Source organism: Sceloporus occidentalis, unplaced genomic scaffold (genome assembly GCF_023333645.1).
Source record: "Sceloporus occidentalis isolate IW3139 unplaced genomic scaffold, rSceOcc1.0.p SCAF_288, whole genome shotgun sequence".
Lineage (NCBI taxonomy): Eukaryota > Metazoa > Chordata > Lepidosauria > Squamata > Phrynosomatidae > Sceloporus > Sceloporus occidentalis.
The window spans coordinates 538,205-549,880 of NW_028317268.1; the positions used below are offsets into that span (position 1 = coordinate 538,205).

At 45.8% G+C, this 11,676-nt stretch overlaps 1 protein-coding gene across 1 annotated transcript; it reads right to left on the minus strand.

Moving 5' to 3' along the window:
• Window positions 1–158: 158 nt before the first annotated feature.
• LOC149275442 (protein phosphatase 1 regulatory subunit 14A-like) lies at window positions 159–9,843 on the minus strand. The gene is made up of 4 exons (XM_089504756.1): window positions 9,652–9,843; window positions 4,826–4,906; window positions 2,483–2,515; window positions 159–269 (listed from the first exon to the last, which is right to left on the minus strand). The coding sequence occupies exons 1-4, from the start codon at window positions 9,841–9,843 to the stop codon at window positions 159–161; spliced, it is 417 nt and encodes a 138-aa protein (XP_089360882.1).
• Window positions 9,844–11,676: the final 1,833 nt, after the last annotated feature.

An 11,676-nucleotide genomic window follows, 5' to 3' on the forward strand; every position in this document is an offset into this window, starting at 1 on the left:
CCGGTGAAGCCCCGAGTGCCTTATTGCTTTTATAAAAATGGAACAAAGATCCCCGCTCAGCCGTTTGGATCATACGGGATCCGCATTGATCTTTATAGGTACAGTCTGTGCCCTTTGACCTCTGACCCCCTTCCCATTATTAATGGGGTGTGGGGGGGTCACGCGTCCTCGTGAATGGGGTCCCGGTTATGGACGTCCAGGCCGTTCTTCCTCAGCATGGTCTGTTTCTGGAGCCCCTTTAACTTGCAGAGAAGATCTCCGATGAAGTCCTAACGCGATAAACACAGCGGGGATTACAAGAAAAGTCTATTTTAATAACAAACATACGGCATATATCACATAAACATATACCGTATATTACATTATACATATTACATAAAACATATATACCGGCATATATTATATAAACATACAGTATATATCACATAAACATATATATAAATTATATAAATCACAAACAAAAATTAACTATATTACATAAATATATATATTATGGTATATTTAGTGCTCAGGAAGGAGGAGAAAAGTTACAAGAGACCGGAATCTAACACTAGAAGGTTAGAGGCTGAGATGGAATGGAAGGAAGTTTTAATTTACTGAGAGGGCGGTAGATAAGTGGCACAGCCTCCCAGCAGAAGTGGTAGAGGGTAATACAGTGAGGGTATTAAACATGCATGGGACAGACATACGGCTCCTGAATACCCTGCAATCCCCTCATACCCATCAAACATTCTGACCTCCTAGAAAAGAGGGGCATCAGGGGAGGAGAGAGGGGCATCAGGGGAGGAGAGAGGGCCATCGGGGGAGGAGAGAGCTGTCGGAGCGAAGGCCGGGATCAGTGACAGAGAGAAATGTACCCCCCCTGTATTTTAGCTTGATGTATTGTTATAGCTCAATAGCTTCCTGGCTGGGAGTGATGGGAGTACCCCCAGAGCCAGAAACACTACCCCGGGCAGTGTATAAATATATATAGCAGTAACGTCACCAACAAGAAGAATCAGGAAAACTCCGACCATTCGAGCTTTAAGGAGGAGCGTCCGGCTCAGAGCCCCGCAGAGGAAGTAACTGCCCCAGGCCGGGGTGACCTCTGGGACCTGAGCCACGTGAGGGTCCCTGGTGGGGCCACGGACACCGGGGTGTGGGCTGCAATAAAGTGCTTAGCTTGCCGGGGACAAGGAAACCCAAGAGCCTCTCCCCATTACCGGAACACAACTCCCATCCCGCTCAGCCAGACTACGTCCACTCCCAAAATGCCGTGAAATAAAGAATTTTCAATACACAGGGAGCTGCAGAAAGATCTTTACGGACCGGCGTATGTGGAAACGGATCAGAGGGTAATACAGTGAGGGGGAATTAAACACATTAAGTGGAACAGCCTCCCAGCAGAAGTGGTAGAGGGTAATACAGTGAGGGGATTTGAACATGCGCGGGATCGGGATATGGCTGAATAGGATCCGAGTCTTTACAGCAGGGATAATGGACGGATTATTTGGGCCAAACGGGGCCGATGCGGCGGGAGAATGTGGGACTTTACGGCTTTTCTCGTATTAACCCTGCGCGGGATGCTTTGGAGATTACTGGCTATTTCCACGCTTTCTCTGGGCTCGGTGACTTAAAGGGCCGCTGCCCGTCACAGACGTGGCCCCCGAGCTGTGGCGAAGCGCTCGGTCCCGGGGGCGACGATCCACCGCACATGCTGCGCATGCCGCGGGATCTCCTCCTGACTCGGACACTTTGTGGCTTATTCACTAAGCGGAGCGTTTACGGGAGCGTCGCGGTCATATAACGTATAACCAAGGACCCGAAGCCACAACTCTCCCTGCTTAGTGAATAAAGCCCAGCGATATCAGCGGCCATGAATCCGCCGTCAGCCATAAGCAGCCAGCGGGTCGGGGGATTTCCGGACTAAAATAAAATGTGAATTTATTTCATTTTTATGGCAATTGCTGTAAATGAATCATTTTGCCATAAAACCCCGTAATGCAAAGGGTTAAATTAATGAAGCGTGATCACGTCGGGGACCTTTGCTTTATGGAGCGGACTCTCAGATATGTTGTTCTGCTACACGTATGACGCGTTACACGCATGTAGGGGACTCTCGCCGATGAATAAGCAGAGTTTGGATCTTTCGAATCTCCTCCGGGATCCGGCTGGAGATTTCATTAAATGGGGAGGAAAAAGGTTTATCTTATTATTAGATGTCTTTAACGTATCTTTACTTGATTTTTTATTCTTTTTGGTTTCAGAATAAAACTAATTTTGATACATTTTACACCAAACATTCTATAGTGAATAAAAAATAATAATAAATGTGTAATATGTGCCGGTTTTAGAGGTTTAGGAATAATTGAATCCAGTGTTTCTGGTACAAAAGCAGAGGAATTAGAAATTGGGGGTGAAAAAAACAAGCCTTTTCCGGAAGGCGCGATCAGCAGGAGAGATTTCATATTTTAAAAAGGAACAGGACGGGCCGCGCGCTCACCTCGGAGTTATTCGTACAGGATTTCAGGAGAACCTGCAAAAAATACACAAGAAAATAAATAGAGAGGCTAAAAAACATGAAATATACATCTTTACACACATAACCCCTCCCCCGGCGCTGTATACAGTAATATAACCCCCAGCGCTGTATACAGTAATATAACCCCTCCCCCGGCGCTGTATACAGTAATATAACCCCTCCCCCGGCGCTGTATACAGTAATATAACCCCTCCCCCGGCGCTGTATACAGTAATATAACCCCTCCCCCGGCGCTGTATACAGTAATATAACCCCCCAGCACTGTATACAGTAATATAACCCCCAGCGCTGTATACAGTAATATAACCCCCAGCGCTGTATACCCTGTATAATATGTATTCCCGACTCAAACACCGCACTGAGCTGATGCTTTATGGCGATGCTAATGAAGTCCGTTCCTCCATAGACTTTCATTAGTCAGAGTGTCTGGCTGGGTGATTAAGACCGAGCCATTCTATTGTTCCCCACAGGCAGTATGATAAGGAGTCGGGGTGTTTAGTAGATCGGGGATCAGATAACAGAGCGAGAATCATACAAACGGCTGATATGCAGCTGCCTGAAAACTTTATATTATGGGGGGGCAAAAACCAGAACGAGCGATATTTACATAAAATAGGAATAAAATAAATTGTGGGAGATCAGGTTTTTTTAAGCAGATTATTAGAAACTGGAGAGAATAAGAATTTCCAGAATAAAAAAATAATTGAAAATAGTCCAAAAGATGCAGAGAATATTATGTTTTATTCAGAATAATTATAGGGATATTGGTTAAATCACAATTAATGTACAATTTACGGAGACAATAATCGGTTTAAACATATATTTTTTTGGCACTTGATAAGATTGAGGGCATCGTTAAGGCAGCCGAACCCCGCAGCTCTCCGGTCTGATGGGGAGAGCGCGGGGAGAGCGCTCCTTTCTTCATGGAAAACAAGATTCATTTCCAACTTTTCTTATTCAACAAATTTAAAATGAGAAATAAATTAACATTTTTAATAAGCAGACCCTCTAATAAAGCTAAAAATAGAAACGTTACAGGGGTCCGGCGCGGCCGATCTGCGTATAAAATAATAAAAGGGGTTTTTTTAATTATTGCTCACAAAAACAAAATGCAAGCTCAAAACCTTATTTTCACCAAATATAGAGAAGTATGTGAGGTCCGGGGGGGGGGGGGGAGAGGATAATTAACCCCCCCCCCCCGCTTAATAGCGATAGCTTCCTTCTATCTGCTGTGTTTATGGAGCGTCTGTGGGAACAGCTTCAGCGCAGAAACCACATGAAAGGGAGATATTTTTCCCAAGAACTGCTCAGGAACGACAGGACAGATTAGCCGTATCAAGCGACTGTCTACAGATTCCGGGGCGGAACATCCAATACCACCCAACTGCCCCAAAGCGGAACAGGAGGCATTTCACAGGTTGAGTCCGAAACACGGCGGCAGCGGAGTCAAAAATCAACATGTTTACAGGAAAGCAAAAAAAACAAAAAAAAAACATTAAATCAAACGTTCATTGAAATAGAAACACAGAACCTGTCGGCAGATCGGCCCCCATCCGGCCCCCGTCTATTCTCCGTTTCTCCTGCTGTAAAGACTCAAACCTTAATCAGTCGTCGGTCTCGTCTTAGATTCAGGAGCCGTATGTCTATCCCATGCATGATTAATCCCCTCACTGTATTACCCTCTACCACCTCTGCTGGGAGGATGTTCCACTTATCTGCCACCCTCTCAGTGACTTAAAACTTCCGTTCCATGTCAGTCTCTGACTCTCTAGTGTTAGATTCTGGTCTCTTGTAACTTTTCTCCTCCTGTCCATTATTAACCCCTTTAAATGTATGAAGTGATTTTAATTATATAGCGTTATAACATTCTAAAAAAGTTAGTATTTTTATTGCTATGAAGTATTTTGGGGAAATATCTTCCCAAATTCGGTTGTTCATTTTTTTTTTTTTAAATTAGTTGCTGTAAACGTTTTATAACACGCGTTCCCCTCTCTCCTCACCCGCCTGATAACCCTTTCCAGTCTGCATTCTCCTTTCTGAAAGTGAATAATACTACATCTGAACGGAATGTAAGGAGGTTTTACTTTGCTGAGAGGGTGGTAGATACATGGAACAGCCTCCCAGCAGAGGTGGTAGAGGGTAATACAGTGAGGGGATTAAACATGCATGGGATAGACATACGGCTCCTGAATCTAAGACGAGACCAACGACTGATTAAGGTTTGAGTCGTTACAGCAGGAGAAACGGGCGACTAGATTGGGGCCGCCGGGGGCCAGGTTCTGGGTCTCTATGCGTCTCCCATACCTGCAGGCTGAGTCTTCTTTGCTCATCTGTGTCCAAGTCCAAAAGCTCGTCTATATTGATCTCATCTGGGATGTCCATCTCCTGGAACACAAGAGACACCAGCATTGAGCGGCCGTTCAGATGGGGCGGTAGAGGACGCGGCGTTCGGCCGGGTTGTGTCTGCGCGGAGGGGGGGCTCCTATTGCCTGCAAGATACTTTGTATCTCCCGACAGGGCAATAAAACACTACTGGTTACGATATTAGGGCTATTATGGAGCCATTACCGGGACCCTAAACATTACCGGAAGGGGGTGGCGGGGGGGGGGGGGTGGACGCCGCAGAGCGAGGAAGGGACGCAGCCAGACAATAAATGAACGGATCTCATAGACTGTAAGCTCACGAGACGAAGGCCTTCTGTACCGGTCTGTTTGAATACATGACCATGTGTACACAGTCAATTTTCTCTCCTATTATAACCACGCTGCGCTACAGCATCTGCTGGCGCTATATAAACACAATGATGGCATTAAAGATGTACAAGGCTCACACCGGCCTGCAAGACCTCAGAGGTCCCTTCTTCATGTATTGATTTCTCGGTGACCGATATGGCTTCTCGCATTTTCTTTTTTTGGGTTATGGGTTAGAGGGACTGATGGGAGGAACGACACGGAGGAGCCTCAGGTGCCCAATTACAGGATAATGGGCAGATACTCCCTGCGGGACGAGGGGGGGGGGACGCGCATGCAGAGGATGCTCGTCTCGGGGGGCGCTGATTACTGTCAGGCACACTCCATGCGGACGGGAGAGAAACGACTGATGTCCTGGAGAAGGCATGCATAATAAGGTATATAGCGCGGGCGCATAACATAACATATATACAGCGCGGGCGCATAACATATATACAGCGCGGGCGCATAACATAACATATATACAGCGCAGGACACATAACATATATACAGCGCAGGACACATAACATATATACAGCGCGGGCGCATAACATAACATATATACAGCGCGGGCGCATAACATAACATATATACAGCGCAGGACACATAACATATATACAGCGTGGGCGCATAACATAACATATATACAGCGCAGGACACATAACATATATACAGCGCGGGCGCATAACATAACATATATACAGCGCAGGACACATAACATATATACAGCGCGGGCGCATAACATATACAGCGCGGGACGCATAACATATATACAGTGCGGGCGCATAACATAACATATATACAGCGCGGGCGCATAACATAACATATATACAGCGCGGGACGCATACCATATATACAGTGCAGGACGCATAACATATATACAGTGCGGGACGCATAACATATATACAGCGCGGGACGCATAACATATATACAGCGCGGGACGCATACCATATATACAGTGCGGGACGCATAACATATATACAGCGCGGGACGCATAACATATATACAGCGCGGGACGCATACCATATATACAGTGCGGGACGCATAACATATATACAGCGCGGGACGCATAACATATATACAGCGCGGGACGCATAACATAACATATATACAGCATATATTTTTTTTAATATAAGAATGGGCTCCGTACAAAGACCACACTGTCCCTTTAATGTCATTTCATTTAAAGCCCCCTTTTCTGTATCCGTCTTCTGTTGACAGAACATCCACCCCAGGCACAGGGTAATTAGAAACCCCCATTCTGGGGTAAAGTCGTTAAATCCCCCGCCCCAGCGCATTATCTGCGCGGGTCCAGAGAAGACAAGCCGGAAAAAGAAAAAAAAAAAAGAAAAAAGCACAGCTTTCACACTTCGGTGGGAATTCCCCTTCCAGTACTCGAGGGGTTAACGCTTCCTCATTCAGGGGCAGAACTTTCCTCAGTCGGCAGGTAGATCAGAAGGCATCGCGGAGCCGCTTCCACGTTCCCAATCATTGCTATTATTTATTGATTTATATAGCGCCATCGTATACCGGGGCGCTGTACAAGAGCTTACAATCTAGAAGGTTTATGGATATTTACAAAGATTCAAAATGTCCAGAGAGGCATATATAAAAAAAAACGTATAATATATGAATCTCCGCATCTTAAAACATTGATGCTCATCTAGAACGTATATGTACAGCGCTGCGGAATATGATGGCGATATATAAATAATAATAACACATTGTACAGCGCTGCGGAGTATGACGGCGATATATAAATAATAACATTGTACAGCGCTGCGGAATATGAAGGCGATATATCAATCGTTAATAACAACAGACATTGTACAGCGCTGCGGAGTATGACAGCGATATATAAATAATAATAACACACATTGTACAGCGCTGCGGAGTATGACGGCGATATATAAATAATAAAACACATTGTACAGCGCTACGGAGTATGACGGCGATATATAAATGAATAAATAAATATTACATATAACATTATTAATAGGAGCCGACACACAGATGCACGGAGACGCCTTTATAACACTCCGGCACGGAGAGGGTTAATATCCCGGGGCGTAATCCTTTGTAATAACAGACACTCGGATACCGTCTCTTCCTATTAATTCAGCCAGAGACCCCCGACCCCTCCTTTCCCGAATCCCAGAAGGGGACGCGCTTTGTGATGTATCAGCACTTCCCCTACGCCCAGCACTGCTGGTACAGACACTGATTTATCCTGCCCCCCCGCGCTTTCAGGAATATGTGTATATATAGATTGAGATGTTTATTGCCCCTTTTAAGTAACAGGGGTAGTTACCCACTTTGCCCCAATTTCTTTAGAAAAACAGCAGGAAACGGCTTTAAAACTTAAACGGGGTAAATAAAACCCGTTATTCTTCTTCTAAATACCCCGCTGTGTTATATGTATAGCCCCGCCTCTAACCACACCCCTTAAAAAGTGCCCCTCTCTGGCCATGTCACATGCTGGGGGGTTGCGTAATAAGCGACTCGTGAAACGGAATTGGTGAGCAGTCATGTTATATTGATTTGTATAACGCCGTCATATTCCGAAGCGCAGTTGAGTGAATAAGACCCTTTCACCTAATCACCTGAAGGCAAGACTGCTGTGCTCGGCCCTCGTTTATGCTAGAAATATGAAATAACGCTGGTATTTGCACTTTGTTCAGAGCGGCGCACCGGCCCGTTCCTAACAGGACTGGAAAATGAAATACTTTGCAGACCATAAAAGAGATTTTGGGTAAAAAGTGGCGGAGAGGATTGTTTCACTTTTACCATTTTCCGTCTGAATGGTTCGTTACAAACAACCTTCGCGGATGACGGCCTTTACTGCACCTTGATGGGCTCTGTCAGGAATATTAATCAAGGACATTAAACAACGGTTAAAAATTCAAAATCGTACCCAAACCTCCTACGGCTTCCAGTTATTTGTCTAATTTACATTAATTTTGCCTTATTTTTATCTATAGTATCCCCCCCCCAGTCATTTCATAGATACCCAGAACCTGCCGGCCCCATCCGGCCCCCGTCTAGTCGCCCGTTTCCCCTGCTGTAACGACTCAAACCTTAATCAGTCGTTGGTCTCATCTTAGATTCAGGAGCCGTATGTCTATCCCATGCATGTTTAATGCCCTCACTGTATTACCCTCTACCACCTCTGCTAGGAGGCTGTTCCACTTATCTACCTCCCTCTCAGTAAAGTAAAACTTCCTTTCATTCCGTCTCAGTCTCTGACTCTCTAGCGTTAGATTCCAGTCTCGTAACTTCTCTCCCGTCCTATTAACCCCTTTATGCATTTAGACGTCTCTATCAGTTACTGTGATTGGTTGATCGGCTGGAATTAGCAAATCCCAAACGAATTAATACCCTGGATCATGTGACACTAATTTAACACAAAGGGGTTTATTCACTAAGTAAGGGAGCTTGCAGGAGAGCTCCAACCAAAAGTACAAATTATTTCCAAACTTCCTCAGCATCTTCCACTCATCTGCTGCGGACTACAACTCCCACAATGCTGACTCGGCCGGCTGCGCATGAAGGGTGTTGTATTCCAGGACTGCTTGAGAACAGTTCAAATATTAACCCCGAGTGCCCCGTGCTTCCATGTGTGAAGTTGGCGGGTGGGTGAGAGACTGGCGTGTGTGGCCCCCGAGGGCATGTGTCTGGGGCGGGGATTCCCATTTGCCCCCTATGCAATTGGCTTTAGGGCTTATGCCTCCAGCCTGTAACCGGTGGATACACATCAGGGCCGTCCAAATCCAGTCCTGGAGGGCCAGAGCCAAACTGATTTACTATTTATTAATTTTTTAAATAGCTGTTGCCATGACAATGAGAGATACAAAGTTAATGACTTGTTCATTAAGAGGTCAGCAGCTCTCTGGGGTATTATGGAAAGCGTTGGATACCCCCCCCCCCCCCCCCCCCCCCCCCCCCATGTATAGTGATAATAAGAGTCATTTCTCTGGAAACCGGCAAACATTAAATAAAGGTAAGAAATAAAATCAATATAATCTCATTTTCTGCCCGGCGCTCTCACACTCTGGGGCAGGGAATGGGTTAATTCCCCCCCCCCCATCCTCATGGCAATGTCACCAATTATCGTGCCCCTCCCCCGCCCTTCATCTGACAACGCGCCACCATATACCATAGTGCTGTACAACGGCCTTACGCATCACACACACATTCAAACACAAAGGCGACGCCGCGTGAGCTTACGATCTAAGAATCACCAATTTGCAAAATATCTTTTAAAAATGTATCAAAAGCCATGAAATTGATGTTAATTATCGGGGGCGTTCCTGAGTTTAAATGAATTGCTCCAAAATAAAAAAAAAAATGGGGTGGGGGGCGCTTCACCGCAGCCCAAATATTACCCCCTCTGTACTTACCCTCCCCTTATACATCTCCTCCATGCGCTCATCGATCCACTTCTCCACGTCCAGCCGCTTCTGGAGCTCCTTGCGGTCGTATTTCACCGTCACCCTGGCTTGTCTCTTCTGGATCGCGTGGCCAGAACTCCGGGCGCTTGATGGAGAATTGGGCTTATTTATCAGTCTTTTGACCACCTTGCTGGCTGCCATCTCCACGCTGAGACTACTTCCCGTTACTGAGGTCCGGGGACTGATCTCCTGAACCTAATTTAGGGAGGAGGTGCCTAAATAGCCAGCGTGACCACTCCAGAGAAGCTGCTCTAGAACAGAGAGACTCTCCCACCGATGCCAGAGAATCCCCCCGAGCGACGGCGCGGATACATGTAACAAATGAATGATGATCTGGGGATGGGAATACTAAACGGCGCGTTCGCTGGTTCTCGTTCCAGTCCTCGGAATTAATATCTGCTTCTGAAGATACCACCAAATCTTCAGTGCCTGGAATCCTCTTCTAGAGTCTTGTCCCAAGAGCTTGACCTTTTAGTAATAGATCTTTATTTCTCGATCCCCCAAGGCGAATGAATCTGGTGGATCCGGCTGTAACGAGGGTCTCGGCAGCAGATGGTCGGTGGCCACGCTCGCTCTGACTGCTGGGGCAGCTCTGTGGGAGGAGGAGTGTCCGTGTCTATTGTATAGGAAACGAGACAGCCGCGTCCACAAGCATCAGGAAAAGGAACACCGTTTAGAAGATAAATTCCATTTTTTTTCCGTGTTCAGAATTTTTCCGGGGAACGCTTAATTTAAATGTAAAAGCGGATGCTACCGACATAGAAACCGAAAAATCTACTTTCTGTGCGGTTTTTACACAATAAAAATCTTTATAGGGAGGTTTATTTACATAACGGAGCAGTTTAATGCCCCAGGAAGCTATCCAAAAAAAAATAACCATTTTACTATGCATAATTCACATAGTTTTAAGAAATCACCTTGCAGGGAAGCTGCAGCTCCCCAGCTCTTTCGTGATCTGACAATTCCGTGGCTTCCGTTAAAGCCAAAAAGAGCACAGTGGTCTCTTTAGGCCCCCTTAACGTTTGCTGAGCCAATGCCAGAGTATATTGGCAGTAAATATACTACATGCTTGGAGAATAGGTGGGGGTAGAACACATGCATTTAGGGGCATTGTGCAGAATCCCCCCCCCCCAATGCATGGGGCATCACTAAAATTTAAAGGGCTATCTTATATTATATATATTATATCATATAATGGCTCGAGCATCCCTTTAACATGCTACTAAGTGCCATTAATAGTGGAACAGCAGCTTTAATACACAATTTCAATTAGGGGGTGCGCTTAGGGGCTTCACCAAGACTTCTGATGCGACTTTGTGACCTGTTGGTTGAACATGACACGTTTTATGGGTGTAGAGTGATCATTAGGGACCTCAGATGTCCCTTTTTCATGTTGGCCCAATAAAAAGTATCACCTCGACTAAAAACGCCTCTATGACCAACGCGGCTCCATCCATCTGTAGTTCCAATATTCACCATCGCTATTCACTCTCCATCCAACATCATCATGGGGGGTAACGTTCAGCCCAGGGTGAGGGGGTAAGTCCAGCCACACGGACCCCAAAATAATTCTTCAAAATGTTTATTATACAGAAAGAGCACAAGAAGGATCCAGCAGGGGTGTAAATGCTGCGATGATACGCAAGTAAGGAGAAAAAATCTGTAGACCTTTACCATAATACGTTATTTCCATGAAGGTAACCAAGTGCGCCTTGAACCAGAGACCCCAAAGTATCGCGGTGACTTGAATGCAGTGCTGCGGTATATGAGCCTCGTGTGCCCCCAGCGAGTGCGATGGAAAGGGGTCTCCATCTAGTGGTGACGTGAAGGTATGACACGCGATTCCGAAGAAAATCAAACATTTTTTTTCCATCTCTGTAATCGTCTCCTGTCTGAGCATAACGTGCAACTACGAGCCCCCCAAAACGGCAGCATTTCCCATATGGTCTAGCGGTCAGGATTCCTGGTTTTGCT

Excerpts from the sequence above, each read along its gene's own strand:
- LOC149275442 (XM_089504756.1), bottom strand. The coding sequence starts at position 9,843 with ATGGCAGCCAGCAAGGTGGTCAAAAGACTGATAAATAAGCCCAATTCT. Across the intron at positions 4,907-9,651 it reads AGGAGATGTATAAGGGGAGG|GAGATGGACATCCCAGATGA; the intron begins GTAAGTACAGAG and ends CTTGTGTTCCAG. Across the intron at positions 2,516-4,825 it reads AAAGAAGACTCAGCCTGCAG|GTTCTCCTGAAATCCTGTAC; the intron begins GTATGGGAGACG and ends TATTTTTTGCAG.